Raw genomic sequence first — 18,040 nt, 5'->3', positions numbered from 1 at the left:
CTTTGCTAAATGTTTTGAGGTCGTCAATGTAAAACAGGTGGGTCAGTTTGCCATTCTCTGATTTGTACCCATAGCTGCTGTTGTTCAGTAGATTGCTGAGTGGTGCTAGTGTAAGGCAAAAGAGCAGTGGTGATAGTGAGTCCCCTTGGAAGATTCCGCTTCTGATGTTGATCAGTCTCGATGTTAACGACCCCTCTGCATGATGGAGATTCAGGGTGGTCTTCCAGGTCTTCAGGCTCTCCGTGATGCATTTGACAGTTGTTGGATAGACTCTGTAGATCTTGAGGCTCTTCTCTATCCAGGAGTGTGGCATGCTGTCAAATGCCTTCCTGTAGTCAGTCCATGCTGTTGACAAGTTCTTTTTCTTCGATTTGACCTCTTGCAATATGGCTTTATTGACGAGTAGCTGGTCCTTGCATCCATAGCTACCTTTCTTACACCCCTTCTGTTCTTCTGGTAACAAGTTGGAGGAAGCTATAGGTCCTCTCTGTAATGATGGAGGTCATGATCTTGTACATTGTTGGTAGGCAGGTGATGGGTCTGTAATTGTTTGGGTTCTGTGTCTCCTCTGTCTTCGGGAGCAGGTATGTGGTTCCCCATGTGAACCATTTGGGACATTTCTTTGGATTCTTGATGATGTCATTGTAAGTAGATGCGAGGTCTTTATGGATGCTGGGCAGGTTCTTGATCCATAAGTTGGCAATTCTGTCTATCCCTGGTGCCTTCCAGTTGTTGGTCTTGTTGATGGCAGCAGTGGTCTCAGTGGTGTTGATGTCTGACCATTCTTGGTGCTATTTATGTTTGTATTGATCCTGATTATTATTATTATCAATAATTTTCTGAAATAATACATGAAATTAGTAAAGGAAGTAAATGACAAATGACATCAGAAAAGGAAGAAAAATGGAGCAGGTAGAAGTTCTTGATGGAAAAAAAGATCAACAGATAAAAAAACAATTAAAAGGGAGTAATAATTAATAATCAAACAAATGCAAACATCAACAAATAGGTCTACAGCTAACTTTTCTAGATAACTACAATTCCTCTTCTACAAATGTAATCCAGAACAGACAGACAAATAAACAGATCAACACCAAACAAGTCCAGTACTGACTAGAACTGGACTTGTTTAGTAGAAATGGGTGAACAGCCGTTTAATAAACAAACAAACAACCATACACGTAAACATAATGCCCTCAGGATATTTTTTTTCTTTTTCATATTTCCCCCCCTTTTTCTCTCCAATTGTATCCGGCCAATTACCCCGCTCTTCCGAGCCGTCACCGGGTCGCTGCTCCACCCCCTCTGCTGATCCGGGGAGGGCTGCAGACTACCACATGCCTCTTCCGATACATGTGGAGTCACCAGCCGCTTCTTTTCCCCTGACAGTGAGGAGTTTCGCCAGGGGGACGTAGTGCGTGGGAGGATCACGCTATTCCCCCCAGTTCCCCCTCCCCCACGAACAGGTGCCCCCGACCGACCAGAGGAGGCGCTAGTGCTGCGACCAGGACACACACCCACATCCGGCTTCCCACCCACAGACACGGCCAATTGTGTCTGTAGGGACGCCTGACCTAGCCGGAGGTAACGCGGGGATTCGAACTAGCGATGGCTATGTGGTAGGCAATGGAATAGACTGTTACGCCAACTGGATGCCCCTCAGGGTGATATTTTAAGGATTGTGTTTTGCATTTAACCATATAACTGAAAATAAACATGAAATACTGTAACTTCTAAAGTGGAGCTACTGATGAGAAATCCTCAGCTGACATCTGTAGGAGCCATTATCTCACATTATTACACACACACACACACACACAACACGTAAGTGCATTTACACACATGTTCACACTCGCTCACACACTCGTCTCCATTAACATAGCGTGTGTTGCTGCTGGAGTTTGCTAGCAGACATGTTGTGGGATTTTGATGGTAAAGCACAAAAAGGGCACATCCACAGGTGACATTTTGTGTGGCTTGTGTGCTCATTTTTAAAACAACTTACCACATTTGTTGTGGAGATACTTTAAATGGCCTGTTTTGAATGGAAATTAGGCAAAGGGACGGGACCTGTTGGAAACACACGCACCTCTTTTGACAGACGAGTGAAGAGGTCTCCTCCTCTGAGGAAGTCTAGGATCAGATAGAGCTTCCCCTCCGTCTGAAAGGCTGCACACACGCACACACACACACACATGCAGGCAAACACACACATGGAAATGTAAGAGCGGAGGGTTGTACATTATTTCCAGTATTACAGAAGCAAGAGAGACAAGTGTATTTATCTCAGGTTCTTTACATTCAAGCAAGGAGCTCTTAGAACAAATACTCCAGACCCATTTCTAATTTTATTCCTCAGCTCCTGAAGGTGTTGTGTCAAACTGCACATGCTGACCGCTGAGTGTGTGGTTGAGTTGATGTGCTACATATCATGTCAACATGCTGCTTTCTACAGGGCATTCAGAGAAAGAGATGAACATACACAGCCAGGAGCGACTTACCATAGTGTAGCTTAACAATAAATGGGTGGTTCACTTCGGCCAGGATGTCCCTCTCCATCTTTGACCTCACGCGATCCCGAACTGAAGAGCAAAGATGGTGGATGGGAGAGAAGAGGAGCGACAGTGGGAATCAAACATTGTAGGTTGGTTCATTTTTCACTCCAATCAGCTCTCAAAGGAAAGAGACTAATATTTATTTAGAGGTGACAGATCCATCCGTCTTAGTTATTTCTGTGTCGGTTGTTTATGACAAGCTTCATTCGTGAAGACGAGGGTTTCAGCATAACTGGACAAACACAGTGCACCTCCTTAATGAAAGGGAATGAGGGTGACTAGTGAACTGGACCCTGACCGTGGCATCACTAGTCTGTGCCATACCTGAAACATCTGTTTCGCTGGCCCCTTTCCCTTAGCATGACGGGATAAAATCGTACCCACTGAATTTCCAGAGGTGCAGGTTAAGAGGATTATGGCATGTATGAGGGTACTGACTCAACATGTAGCATCCTGACCAGCTCCCATAATACATCCCTATTTACCATAATCCTGTTTGACCCAAACCAGTTTATCTGAAGCAAAAGTACAAACTAACCTCTTTTCTCCTGAATCCTCTTGAATGTAGGGCATTCTGGTTACCATGACAACCGCTTCACTCTGACCATCACTATACAGACCCGCCGGGTAAACTTTGTATATTGCTTGATGATCGTTAAACGGGTTGGTCATTTCCAGAATGGATACGGTTTAGATGCACACTGAGATATCACAAGCACATTCCCACATGTTGTAAAATACCCTTCGATGGATGAGGCAGCTAAAATTGTCCATATGACAGGGTATGATGGAAGTGTTAGCTAATTGCTATTATATCGTATTGCAGGATTTTTCTCTTTTTTTTTTTTCTTTGGATTTTTCTCCTTTTTCTCCTCAATTGTACTTGGCCAGTTACCCCACTCTTCCAAGCCATCCCGGTCACTGCTCCACCCCCTCTGCCGATCCGGGGAGGGCTGCAGACTGCCACATGCCTCTGACAGTGAGGAGCTTTGCCAGGGGGACGTAGCGCGTGGGAGGATCACGCTATTCCCCCCAGTTCCCTCTCCCCCCTGAACCGGCACCCCGACCAGCTAGAGGAGGCGCTAGTGCAGTGTCCAGGACACATACCCACATCTGGCTTCCCACCCACAGACCCGGCCAATTGTGTCTGTAGGGACGCCCGACCAAGCCAGAGGTAACACAGGGATTCGAACCAGCGATCCCCATGTTGGTAGGCAATGGAATAGACCACTACGCTACCGGGACACCCTGGATTTTTCTTTTTTACATACGTTGGAGTTGTTGAGAGCTACTTACTACCCTAATCTTAGATGCTGTAGTAAAACCAGTAATTGTATTTTAATTGCAATTGTATTTAATTAATATGTATTTGAACTGGCTTGAGATAGTGCATCAGTGGGTTTAACTGCATCTCAACAACTTAAGACAGTGTCACCTAAGCTGCCAGTCTGTTGAGTTGTATTTCAATTTGACTTTCAAATACTTTTCTGTGACTTCTCGAATGTTCTGTGGTGAGGCCCTATTGTCTGACAAAGAAGTGGGTCAAACGAGGCAATGAAAAGTATTAGTAAATACTATTCTAAAATATATCACACATTCTCATCATGTTGGTTGCACATGTATGTGTATAAGTATGATACTGAACATTGATAATTTGAACACAAACTGATTGTTACCTTTAAGTGTGGCCTTTTTTAGGACTTTCATGGCATAGAGCTGTCCTCTGTCCACCCCGCGGATCTTTCTGACAAGGAAAACCTAAAATAAAATGACACTGACACCATTATTCATCACCTTCTCCACCATCATGCCTGAGATAAACTGTGTTGTAGTGGTTTCAAAAAGAAAATCAAAGGAACTTTTAGTGAGACTGATTAAAATATAATCTTATAATAACCAAATAAGGAATTATTGAAAGTGAATGCTCAATCAGAAGCATCTGAATGGGAGTTACTTGCGCAAATCTAAAAGGTATATAAGAATTTAGATATTGATCAACCATCTTCATCCTTCCTTTTTATATTGGCTGAGTCCACATGTAAGAAGATGAGAAAGCTGAATTTGAAGTTTAACCTGGCTCTTGTCATAGTTATGTATATGCTATATGTTTATTTATATTTCCTGTGGTGATTTGCATTGAGTACTTGCTTCTGTGAGTTTGTGAGCTATAAATTAATTTTGGTGGATTACACCTACACTGGTGTAGAGCTCAGCTTGTTTTAACCCTGTCCTATCACCAGGTAGAAATTAGTTTTTTTAAATTACACTTTGAATAAGGAGCACTGGTGTAAAATTGCTGTGATACAAGAAGAAACCTTTTAGTCAAATTGACATCATACTGATGACAGAACAACTCACTTTTGCCCCAATTAATGACATTTTATTTGTTGCCCTATCTCTTCTCAAACTCTGTTGGCAGTTACGCTGTCCTTTTATACTGCCCTGGTGTTTCAAAGCCCTCACCATCCGCTTAACACTGAATGTCCCGGAGATTAAATAGCAGCCATGTCCTTTGTCCATTATTATGTCGAGGTCCTAATGAGGCCACTGCACGCCATGCTGTGCCAGCAAGAAGTCATATGTATGGCTATCGTATGTGTCACATGTTTTGCCACACGTTCTGCGCGTGCATCTTGTTTGCAACGCAGGTTCTACGTCACGCGATAAGGGGTATATTAGCTTTCGAGCCGAAATCAGGACAAAGAAGTCCCATAGAAAAGTCACAATGACTACAACAAATGACACCATTGGACCAGATGTCAATTATTCATAGACAAAGAAAAACGCCAGCTCATTGCAATTTCAGCACACGCTGTAATATCAGTGCAGGATGTAATAATGGCGCCATAGGATAGCGTCACTGGATGTGATGTGAATATAAAACCAGTCAATGAATAACGACTCTTTAAGGACTCCCACAAGCACGATCTGGCTGTGTTGAGCAGATATCAAGCAGTGCTGAAAATCCAAAAGTGATGCTGCAATTCTTGGCAAGTCAGAAGTCGATAGTTTCGAGCGTCCCAGTACAATTAGCGAGCAGCAGTATGGTTTCATGCCACGAAAGAGCACCACAGATGTGATGTTTGCTTTGAGAATGTTGATTGAGAAGTATAGATAAGGCCAGAAAGAGTTGCATTGTGTCTTTGTAGATTTAGAGAAAGCATACGACAGGGTGCCGAGAGAGGAGGTGTGGTATTGTATGAGGAAGTCGGGAGTTGCAGAGAAGTATGTAGGAGTGGTGCAGGATATGTATGAGGGAAGTGTGACAATGGTGAGGTGTGCGGTTGGAATGACAGATGGGTTCAAGGTGGAGATGGGATTACATCAAGGATCGGCTCTGAGCCCTTTCTTGTTTGCAATGGTGATGGACAGGTTGACGGACAAGATCGGGCAGGAGTCTCCATGGACGATGATGTTCGCGGATGATATTGTGATCTGTAGCAAGAGTAGGGTGCAGGTTGAGGAGAGCCTTGAGAGGTGGAGGTATGCACTGGAGAGAAGAGGAATGAAAGTCAGTAGGAGCAGGACAGAATACCTATGCGTGAATGAGAGGGAGGACAATGGAATGGTCAGGATGCAAGGAGTGGAGGTGACGAAGGCATATGAGTTTAAATACTTGGGGTTAACTGTCCAAAGTAACAGGGATTGCAGTAGAGAGGTGAAGAAGAGAGTGCAGGCAGGGTGGAGTGGGTGGAGAAGAGTGTCAGGAGTGATTTGCGACAGAAGGGTACCAGCAAGAGTTAAAGGGAAGGTTTACAAGATGGTTGTGAGACCAGCTGTTATATGGTTTTGAGACAGTGGCACCGACGAAAAGACAGGAGGTGGAGCTGGAGGTGGCAGAGTTGAAGATGCTAAGATTTTCACTGGGAGTAACGAAGAAGGACAGGATTAGGAACGATTATATTAGAGGGACCGCTCAGGTTGGACGGTTTGGAGACAAAGCAAGAGAGGCAAGATTGAGATGGCTTGGACATGTGTGGAGGAGAGATGCTGTGTATATTGGGAGAAGGATAGTTAATATGGGGCTGCCAGGAAAGAGGAAAAGAGGAAGGCCAAAGAGGAGGTTTATGGATGTGGTGAGGGAAGACATGCAGGTGGATGATGTGACAGAGGAAGACGCAGCAGACAGGAAGAAATGGAAACGGATGATCCGCTGTGGCGACCCCTAACGGGAGCAGCCAAAAGTAGTAGTAGTAGATAGCAACGGATAATTGCTTTATTTAATTAGAAGCACATTAGGCTGTTTTTCCAGCTTCCAGACAACTTTATATTGTTTCCAAAAAAGAAGAAAGCGGATACAGGGACCTAGCAGCTGAACGAAAAGAAGACTGCACAATGGCTGATAAGAGACAGAAATCGATGAGACTGAGAAATCAACCTGCAGAAAAGAAAGCAAGTGCTCCACTCTTCCAGAATCTGAGCCAACCACTCCAGCAGGAAAAAAATAAAAGGCAAGACGGAGCCCACGCTCTCCAAGTTACAAGACAACATTGTGAGGCTACTGTCTGAGAAGATGAAAGAAAATTCTGATGCTCTGGCATCTTTGATTAAAATAAAAAACAAAAAACGCTGACAGCGTTGACGGAAAACTGAATTTCTCTGGAAAGAGATACAGGAACCTTAAACAGACGTAAATGAGGCTAAATCAGTTAGTACTAACCACAAGAAGAAAATACCAGATCTAGAAGATAAGGTCAACAAGATGGATCGATACCATAGAAGGTGGAACCTACGACTTTACAGCCTGCCAGAACAAGAAGGAGAAAATGTAAGGCAACGTGTGGTGGACATCTGGCATGCCATCGTCCCAGATGCCGGAGAAGAACTTATTTGTAAGTCACCGAATTGGCCGTAAGGAAGAGGGGAAGATTTGACCCGCCATAACAAGGTTTACAGCCAGATCAAAAAAGGAAATGGTATGGAAACAAGGAAAAGGGGTCAGAATTTCTCAAGACAAAGAAACTGAGATCTCAGTGAAGACTACCTCCAAAGACAAGGATGCATGCAACAAGCTGTGGCCTCTAATAGAAGCGGCATGGAAAGAGGCATTCTTCATAGGAGCCAGAGGCATCATTGATGGAAGAGAGATCAAGTTGTAAGATCAAAATAACAGTACTTCTTATAGTCAGTATTTGCCTACTACTGAACCTTAGTTCTAAAGTTAAAATATTGGTGTACTTATTCTAATTGTTAAATGGTATTTGAAAACCATTACTCGTTCTTTCACTCACTTTTTCAAAAAGCAGATTTTACATTCTATTCACTAGTTTATCGCTAGTTTCTCAATTTGTTAATTTAATGTCAGGGGCATTTGAGAGCAAGTGAAAAGGAAAGCTGTATTCTTAATTTGTCGAAGTTTCAAGGAAGATTTTTATTTTTTACAAGAGATTCATGCAGCAGAGTCAGACTAACTTTTGGAAGAATCAATGGGGAGACACTATATGGATGGCATATGGAAGCAATCACTCTGCCAGTGTAAAGCCGTATTGAGAGGAGCATTAAACGGGAAAGTATTAAAAAAACATTTGTCGTGCTTTTGGAAGATGGGTCCTTTTGCTTATTGAAATAATGAATAAAATTTTTATTTAGGAAACATTTATGGATGAAACAATAGTCGAAACAACATTCTTTTTCAGGAGCTGGAGAAGGAAATATCTATATAACTGAAAACCTTCATTCATGCTACATTGAAATTTGGAGGAGACTGGAACTCTATTAACATGTCGCTTCCCTCCTCACTCATTAAAAGGTGCTCAAGGTGAGTTCAGCAACTAATGTTTACGTCAAAACTGTTGTGATATGTGGAGGGCTAGAAATCCTGGTAAGACCCAATTTACATGGAGCAACAAAGATTTATCAAAACAATGAAGGATTGCAATTATTTAAATGGTTTGAGTAAAAGAGTAAAGGAAACCAAAATTGAACCATAAATACTTCCAGATCACAAATGTAGCTCCTTAACCATTAAATTGGGCAAGGTAACAGGTAGCTATAAACTTTACCCAAGTTATTGGAAGCCAAACAATTCTCTACAATAGGATCAAAGACAACGTAATTATAATAATTATTGATAACTGGAAAAAAGCAAAGGCACACAAATCTTATGGCAAATAATGGGAGTACACAGCACTTCAAGTTGGGAATTTGGTGATTAGAAGGGGGAAACAAATTGCAAAGGAAAAAAAGATCTAAACAAGATACTACATTGAAAGAGATAATCTCTTTATTTAAAAAAGTTAATTTGTCTCGAGGATATAAATAGATTAACCACACTACAGTTAGAAATAGACTCTATATATCAGAATTTAGCAAAGGGAGCCTTTTTTTAGGTTAAGAAGGAAATAGCTGGAGGAAGGTAAGAAGAATACCAAATATTTCCATAATTAAGGGGAAAAAAGAATCACTCTATTAATAATTTAGCTAAATTAAGGATAAATGGGGAGCTCTGTGTTGATCCAGAAGAAATCTTAATCCATGTTAAAGAATTCCATGAAAAACTATATGCTAAAGATAATGAAACTAATTCATCTGGGGTTTTTTTTTGGTCATCAAAAAAAGGAAAAAAGTAAGGCATATTACTGAAGGCTCTAGGGCAATATGTGATCAGGAAATATTCTTAGAAGAACTTAAAACTTATCAAAGTTAAATGACAACAAGTCCCCATGACGGCCATACCAGAGGGTCTCATAAGGAGTTTCAATACAACGTTGCAGAAATGTCATTATGAGTGTTTAAAGAGGAACTGACTCCCTGCAACTGCGGCTCAACATCTAATTACTCTGTTACCCAAACCTAATAAAGATGGTTTAGTTCTTGATCATTGGCGACCAATAACCCTAATTAATAGTAACGCAAAACTATTGGCTCTCATTGTTGCTCAGAGGTTAAAGCCGTGTCTAGAAACAATTATAGATGATTGCCAATCTGATTTTATATGAGGAAGGCAAGTCAGTAATGATAGTCGAGTAAGCCTAGACTGGATTGATTATATTGAATACATCACAGATAATAGTTATATCTTATTTATAGACTTCTATAAAGTGTTTGATTCGGTCAGTCACAATTTTATGTATGATGCAATTGACTTTTTTGGATTTGGACCCTATTTTAAGTGTGCAATACAAACTATGTATAAAGCATGCAACAGTACAGTTAAATCATCTTTTGGCACCACCCCTAGATTTAACATCTCTAAAGGTATAAGATAAGGAGCCCCTGCTGTCCCCTTTTTTTGTTAGCTACACAGTTAATGACATTACATATGAATAACAACTCTTACAGAGGAATAAAAATATCAGAGGGAGATCAAATGTACCCATCTAGCAGATGATAGTACAATTGTTCTAAGAAATGAGGGAGAGAGTAAAAAAAAACAAACAACAACTACAGATTGCCTTGCTGTTTTTCTTAAGTTTTTAATCAATCAATCAATCAATCAACCAATCAGAATACTTTATTCATCCCTGAGGAAAAATTTTCCTGTATAAAAAAAGGTGAACTGTTTGCAGTGAAAGAAAATCCCAGTCAGTTGAATGAAGTGGTGGGTATTCAAGTTAAAGACCAAGTTATATATCTGGCCATTAAAATCTGCAAAAACCCAATAGCAAGAACAGATCTTAATTCAAATCCCCCAATAGATAAAATACAAAATAAATGTAATATGTTGTTGATAAGAGACTCATCACTCAGAGGTCGTATTGTTTCATCTAAAACTGAAGGTTTATCTTTTGTCAAGAAAGTTGCCAGCCTCTTATTTAGGTTTATTTGGAAAAAAAAGATCCATTATCTTAACAGAAAATTATTATGGTGTCCATATAAACATGGTGGTTTGAATCTGCTTGATTTTGACTCATCCAACACAATATTTAAGGTAACCTGGATAAAGAATTACATCCTAAACAAAGCATGATTTTGTACCTCATCCCAAATATCTTTCTTTTTTAAAAATTATTATTTGTGGGATAGAATTCCTTCTTAAATGTGATTTCAATATAGACAAAATGCCTGTCAGGTTATCTAGTATCCATAGACAGGTTGTCTTATCTCGGCATTTACAAACATAATTTCTCATCCCATTAACATTTCATCTGGAATACAAAGCTCATTATGTTCAAACACAAGCCTTTATTTTTTCACCGTTGGGTTAATACCAACATATTGTGGTCGACACAATGTAATGAAAATGAACACCGTCTCACTTAAACAGAACTTTATAAGAAACAGGAAACTCCAGGGTCTCTTGGCGAGTTTGGGATGCTGCTCCTTCAGACTTAGTAGGATTATTGCAAGGCTGTGATATATATAATGAAACTCGCTCCTTTAATGTGAAGATTATGTTAAATTGGTATGGATATTAAGGAAAGAAATTGTAGTGATAGGTATATGAGGAATGTACTTATTAATCATACAACTCCTCATGCTAAACGTGTTTGGATAGTCAATGTAAAAACCTTGACTGGAGTGTAGTTTGGACCTTTAATGATACCATTTGTGTCACCAACTAAGTTAAAATGTCTATCTTAAATTAATTAATCTTGTTTATCCAACAAAATAAAAACACAAATGTGACATTGATGTAAAATGGTTTTTGTGATTATGCTGTTGAAATAATGTTGCACTTATTTTATGAACATGTATATATAGAGTAGTTTGTATTAAAGGTTATTTGGATAAAGAGCATTTTTTTTATCAAAAGAAACAAGGATAGAGAAAAACTTTTTTATTAAATCTTCTTATTTTGTGTGGTAAATTTTATATTTACAAATGCAAATTGTCAGGTAAAAGACTACATATTGTTCAGTTTAAGATGGAACTTAAACACTATTTCGAATCTTTTCAGAATGTTAAAAAACGAAAAAGCCATTAAGACTCGGACAATATTTGATGTCCTGAATATGTCTTTCAATTTAGTTTTTCATTTTTCATTATCCCCTGCTGTATTGTTTATAATTTAGTTTTTTTGTTTTATGTTTGTCTTCTCTGTGTAATGTTCTGCTGAATTGGAATTAAATAATATTTGGGGAAATGGGGGGGGGGCACGTGGATCTCTCTGAGTTTCCGACATGGAATTCCGAGTTGAATGCCTGTTCTATTGCACTTTTCCGTGTCCTAGGTCGTTTTTTTCTGAGTTCCAAGTACAATGGATCGCAGCATGAGCTCAGTTTGTAACTATTCGATGCCCAGCCATGCGCTAATGGAAATGCCATTGGAATGCTTTCTTCCACGCTCAGAACTGTTTCACCTTGCTATGGAAAAGTCTTTTTAGTGTCTCCCATATAATACTAGACCTGATGTTTGGATGGTAGTGGTAGTAGGTTTTAAGGATAATGTGCTGCTTTTCTCTAGTAGTACTGCCCTAGCCCTTTCATCCACCGAGTATACAAGGGGTCTGCTTTACCAGCTTTCCATGAGATGATTTGGTATTGGAGTTATAGTTGTCGTTTAGGGTCAGAGGGTTGTGGAAAGTGTGGATACTCTACCTTTCCGTAGGAGCCCTGTCCCAGCACTTTAAGCAGCTGGAACTGAGAGGGATCCGCTTTGTCACAGCCCTCCTTAACATGGTTGCTGATGTCAATCTCCTTCAGGATACTGTCATCCTGATGAAGGAGGGAGAGAGGAGACGCAGCATGAGGAGAGCGATGCGGGAGGAGAGATAGACTCAACCTTTCACAACTATCACTGTTCAAGGTGAGATAAAGACAAGGGGAAGAGACAGGGATATGTGTAGACAGAAACCGTGGTGGTGCTGGTATGTGGCAGAAATAGCTCCAACTTTTTTACATAGCCATTTATAGTGAGCGAGCAGGTTTGGGGTTCAGTGTCTTACTCAGGGCCATTTCACAAGGACAGATGGCTGTTGTCGGGCTTGAACCCGAGACCTCCCAATCACAGGACAGCCTTGCTATATGCTAGGGTACACTGATGACTTGTCATAGCGTTCGCTCAGTTTTTCAATATTGTGACTGGTCATGCACGTCAATAAAACAAACTGGATGGAAAACGCGTGAGAGATGGCGAGACAGATTGATTGCTGTGTTAGTTTATGTGGCCACTGTATTGAACACAGTCAGTCAGTCATTAAAGATTACAGTCAACTCACACACTCCTCAACACAGAGTTAAGTAACCAGTTGTTTCTCGTTACCCTTTTTTCAACCTTTTCATCTTCATAGGCCAAGGTGCATACAACCCATCTCTCCAAGAGAAGATTTAAATGCAGAAAATAAAAAGGTAAATCATTACCTCCCACTTACGTACACACAAACACAACTTGCGATGTGAGACGGTATTTCTCATCCTTTGTGGCTCATGACTTCTATAAGTGCAGCGATCACAGCTGGCGAACGTGTGTCAGGACATAAATCATTTTACAACCCCGCTGAAATTGTCTGGTGACCCCATCCTTAAGGGAGTTGGCTTGTAGTTGTTATGTTGAGGTATTGACTGTTGGGGACTGAGGTCGTTGACAGTGACACTGTTATGCAAGCTGCCATTTTCAGCCCATTCAGATTGCTCGGCGAAGCGCATGACAAACTGCCAACTTGTGGTACAGCTTAGCTTGGTTGATGTGACAATATTTCTGAACAGTTGTCTGTGACAGGATTTGTCCAACATGCTCTGAACCAAGTCTGCACAGTATTAAAAGCTTACAGGACGTGGTCCACTAATGAAGATGTGACTTGAAAATATATCTTTATGCTTGTTGAAGGACCAAAATTTTCAAAAAAGACATAACCACTAATACCCGAAGGTCATGTTTCAATTAATTACATTCAGTAAAATTAGTTTGACCCCCCCCTTTTACTCCCCCATTGCACTTGGCCAATTACCCCACTCCTCTGAGCCGTCCCGGTCACTGCTCCACCCCCTCTGCTGATCCGAGGAGGGCTGCAGACTACCACGTCTCCCCTGATACACATGGAGTCACCAGCTGCTTCTTTTCACTTGACGGTGAGGAGTTTCGCCAGGGGGACGTAGCGCGTGGGAGGATCACGCTATTCCTCCCCAGTTCCCCCTCCCCCCAAACAGGCACCCTTACTGACCAGAGAAGGCACTAGTGCAGCGACCAGGACACGTACCCACAACCGCCTTCCCACCCGCAGACAAGGCCAATTGTATCTGTAGGGACACCCGACCAAGCCGGAGGCAACACGGGGATTCGAACCGAGATCCCTGTGTTGGTAGGCAACGGAATAGATCACTACGCTACCCAGACGCCCAATTGATTTGTTTTCTAGTTTCATCTTCTGTTAGTGTTTCCAGTCAGGGGTTCTGTATCTCAAAAGAGCACTCTCTTAAAAACCTTCATCAGATGTAACTCATAGTAACTCATATGTATGCACAGAAAAGCATGGCTGATGTGAACGGCAAGCGTGGTGCTTGTTGGCAGTCGACAGTGAAATGAATTTGGCCACTTGGAATCGAATACAAAATGAATCGCCACTTGGCTCATCAAAATAAACTAAATGATCTTTTAGAAGCTGATTTGGGAATAATAGCTAATGAATGTTCAGCTGCAAAAAAAAAAATATGGCGAAACACCAAAGGGAAATTTCTCAGCCATCAAAGGTGAAAAAAGGAAAATATTGAGCAGAAGCCCTTGTGTGATTCAATTGCATGCTATAGCTGTCAATGGTCAAACCTACACATGAGATCCATACATGTTTGGACATAAAACATTATTTATGCCTATCTCCATAGTAGGATTTTGCTCATTTGTGGCTAGTTTGATCCCTTGGTCACTTTGTTGACCTGTTCGCATTCACCCTAAATATGCATTCGCTTCTGCTTCACAGTAATACAAAGCCAGGTGTAGCCTCAGCAGAATCTTCAGAGGAATACACTGAAATTCAAAAAAAGCTAGCAAGAGAACCTGTTCATGTGATACAGTACTAACCGTCTGGTGTGTGTATTATGCAAACCTTTTAGCCATCATTTAGTTTTTTGACAGAATATGATAAATTACTACCTGTAGTAATTCTGTCCCATTACAGCCAAACACATTTGGCACTCTGAGATGGAGGGCTCGTGCATATTTTTATCCAGTATGATCAAACCCCCCCCCCTTTTTCTTCCCGACTGTATCCGGCCAATTACTCTATTTTTCCGAGCCATCCCGGTCATTGCTCCACCCCCTCTGCCGATCTGGGGAGGGCTGCAGACTACCACTTGCCCCCTCCGATACATATGGAGTCGCCAGACGCTTCTTTTTTTCACCTGACAGTGAGGAGTTTCGCCAGGAGGACATAGCACGTGGGAGGATCACGCTATTCCCCCCAGTCCCCCCCGAACAGGCGCCCCGACCGACCAAAGGAGGCGCTAGTGCAGCGACCAGGACACATAGCCACATCCGGCTTCCCGCCCGCAGACAAGGCCAATTATGTTTGTTGGGAGGCCCGACCAAGCCCGAGGCAACACAGGGATTCGAACCGACGATCCCCGTGTTGGTCGGCAACGGAATAGACTGCTACGCTACCCGGACACCCGGTATGATCAAAACTTATACGGCTGAACATTGAATATACTTTTGACACCTCGCGCCTTAACCTTTTAGTGGCATTTCACATCCAAAGTGACGAGGAAGTACGGTGTCAAAGTATCAAATGTTAGGCCATTGAAATATTTATAAAGCTCCCCGTCATTCCCCTCGCTGAGAGGCTGGGGCAGATAAGAGGTCCAGTTAGACAGGTATGAGGCAGTTGCAGCAGGTTCAGGTGCCTTGAACTGGGCATTGACTCTGCCGAGTAGTCCTTGAGCAAACCGAATCCCTACCAGTGTCAGGGATGTCGGCTCTGGATTCGATCCTGTGCTGTGACTCCTCTGGAAGGAGCAAGCTACAAGAGAATTTCCCGTCGCGCATCATTAAAACAGGACATTATTCTCGCTCCTTTTTTTCCCCCATCGTCCTCGTCTTATGGATAGTTGTTGTTGTGGAAAGACATTCACATAAAGAGACAGAAAGACAAAACAGGCTGTTGTACAGACAGCCAGATGAACATTAACACATACAGACAGGAAGGTAAGACTGACAAGTAGATTCCCTGTCAAGTTGATTTATCAGCAATGGGCCGCCACAGCAAGGCATGAGGGGAGAAGAGAGAAGGGGAGGGGGGGAGTTGTGTCTATTTATATCCCAAATATACAGGTGGATGAGCTGCAAACAGGATACTCTCTCATTCTCCCCCTCATATTTACTCCCCTGTGTGGGACGTAAATAAAGCCCCGCTGTGGTCACCGACTGAATCAATCTGTCTGCACCAATTTGTCCTGCTCAGTCTTATCTGCCTGTCTGTCAGGCTACACTACACATCTTACTACCGGGCCTACCAGCTACTCTGTCTGTGTACCTGTCTCTGTTTACGTACCTGTCCGTCCACATCCAGATATTTCAAAGGACAGGTCACGGGATGGGTAGAGAGTCCTGTCTGTCTGTTTTGATATTACCTAACGCAGCAAACATCCCTGCACCAGGCCACAACAAGCAAAATTACACACACACCATATATTCCCTCCAAAACCAATGTGAGTACATGTGTGTGCAGACAGACACACAGAAAGACACACTTTTCTACCACCCTTCACGCATGCAACACGCAGTGTTGCATGTACAGACCTCTTGTTGACAGGAGTTCAGCAGCTGTTGTTGTCTGATTCCTTCTACACAAAAAGAGAAAAAGACAGCCGGACAGGTGTGTAGATAGATAGTTTTACTCACCTCTAGTTGGCAGAAGTTTGTGTTGTTTTTGTTTCTCGCTGCCTTGTTCTTCAGATAGATGGAGAACCATCTCCGCACTGTGAATTTGCGCATGCTGGTATCCATGGTAACCAGAGGGCAAGTGTATCTATCCCATAATAACAATCATGCCCCAATGTGTGTGTGTGTGGGGGGGGGGGGGTGTCTCACAGTAGAGATGAATAGAGAGGTTCGATCTGCCTATTGATTTCTATTTGTCTTCCAGTTTCCCAGCCGGTTCCTCCACAATGCGGCCGGCGCGTTTCCCTTCTTCCATATTCATTTGTTTTTCATCTCTCTGGTGCCTTTAACCTGTTCTCCCTCTATCTCCCGTCCATTGAGTACCTTCGAAAATCCACACCTTCGTCGAAAGCCGGGAAGCACGCCGTTATGAGCTGTTGTCGTGCGTTAACTACCTACACGGGCTGACATGGACGGACGGAGCAGGTCCACTGGGTTCGTGCTGTCCTCTGTTGTGTTGCGGGTCTGCAACGTGTGGCTGCAGCGGGAGCCGACAGATAAATCTGTTAAGCTGAATCAGGACAGTGAGAGGTGTGCATGAGCTCTCTCTCTCTCTCTCTCCCCTCCTTGCTGTCTCTCCGGCTGTGCATGTGTTCATCTCCTGTACACACACGCTCTCGCTCGCTCTCGCTCTCTCTCTCTCTCTCTCTCTCTCTCTCTCTCTCTCTCTCTCTCTCTCTCTCTCTCTCTCTCTCGCTCTCTCCAATATATTTCTATCCTATGTTTGTGTTGATCCCCCCCCCCCCTTAGTGTGTATGTGCATGTGGATTCTCTCTCCCTCTCCCTCTCTCTCTCTGCAGAGGGAGGGATTGTCACCGGTCACATTGTGTTGCTGAAGAGCTCCGACCGCTCCCTTCCCTTGCCCCTCCCTCATTCACTCTATTCCTCCCTCCTCTCACCTCCTCCCTTCCCTTCCCTGTCTCTACCCCTTTTTTTTCTTTTCCTTCCCCTCTTTCGTCCCCTCCTCTCTGTCTCTCCCCCCTTCTCCCTTCCTCCGGCCAGCTAAAAGCAACAGCTGGGCAGATCACATGGTCTGACACGGCTACCTCTCTCCGTGTGTGTGTGTGTGTGTGTGTGTGTGTGTGTGTGTGTGTCTCTCTCTCAACCTCTCTCTCGCCCTCACACGGCATCCCACAGATGTAGACAGACGGGCTGACAGAACAGAACACAATAGAATAGAAAGCCACGGAGCTGAGTGACGCAGAACTGGCCGACAGTGCAGAGCAGGGAGGGAAAGAATGGAGGAAGAGGTCTGGGAAAATGATTCTGGCTCAGACATCAGGACATACTAACTGTCCAAATCCAGCAGAATGAGAGAATGGAATTTGGGACACCAATCAATAGGTTAATAATAATAGATTAGAGAACAGCAATCATATAGAGTACAGAGGGTGGATCTGCTGGATCGTGTGTGTGTGTGTGAGTGAGTCTTTGCATGAGTGTGCACCTGGTTCTGTCACATCAGCAGCTTTGCAGAACTGCAGTGTTACATAACGGGAGAGGGAAAGGGAGAGGGAGCAGTGCACTAAGGTTAGGGGAGTGAGGTGGGGTGGAGGGGGGTCAGTGAGGTCAGGGGTAAGGACTTGTTCTTCCAGCCGGACCATTGTAGGTGGCTTCCATACATTTGAATATGGATTGAAATGTACTAATCAGGTGTATCCCAAGATACATTTTAACAGCAGCCTCAAAACCGAACTTGGAACAATAAACAACTGTTTAAACGCACAATAATA

At 42.7% G+C, this 18,040-nt stretch overlaps 1 protein-coding gene across 1 annotated transcript in view; it reads right to left on the bottom strand.

Annotated features, from left to right (window-relative positions):
* rps6ka2 (ribosomal protein S6 kinase, polypeptide 2) overlaps positions 1-16,376 on the bottom strand; it is a 46,761-nt gene extending 30,385 nt beyond the window's left edge. Inside the window, exons 1-5 of the mRNA XM_056279383.1 lie at positions 16,269-16,376; positions 12,035-12,151; positions 4,232-4,313; positions 2,502-2,582; positions 2,090-2,169 (exon numbers count right to left, since the gene is read on the bottom strand). Of these exons, the coding sequence (XP_056135358.1) occupies positions 2,090-2,169; positions 2,502-2,582; positions 4,232-4,313; positions 12,035-12,151; positions 16,269-16,373 (465 nt within the window). The 5' untranslated portion in view covers positions 16,374-16,376. The remainder of the gene's footprint in view (positions 1-2,089; positions 2,170-2,501; positions 2,583-4,231; positions 4,314-12,034; positions 12,152-16,268) is intronic.
* Between the last annotated feature and the right edge of the window lie 1,664 nt (positions 16,377-18,040).

This window comes from Lampris incognitus, chromosome 4, assembly GCF_029633865.1.
Source record: "Lampris incognitus isolate fLamInc1 chromosome 4, fLamInc1.hap2, whole genome shotgun sequence".
NCBI classification, from domain to species: domain Eukaryota; kingdom Metazoa; phylum Chordata; class Actinopteri; order Lampriformes; family Lampridae; genus Lampris; species Lampris incognitus.
This window is presented reverse-complemented; position numbering and strand designations above follow the sequence as displayed.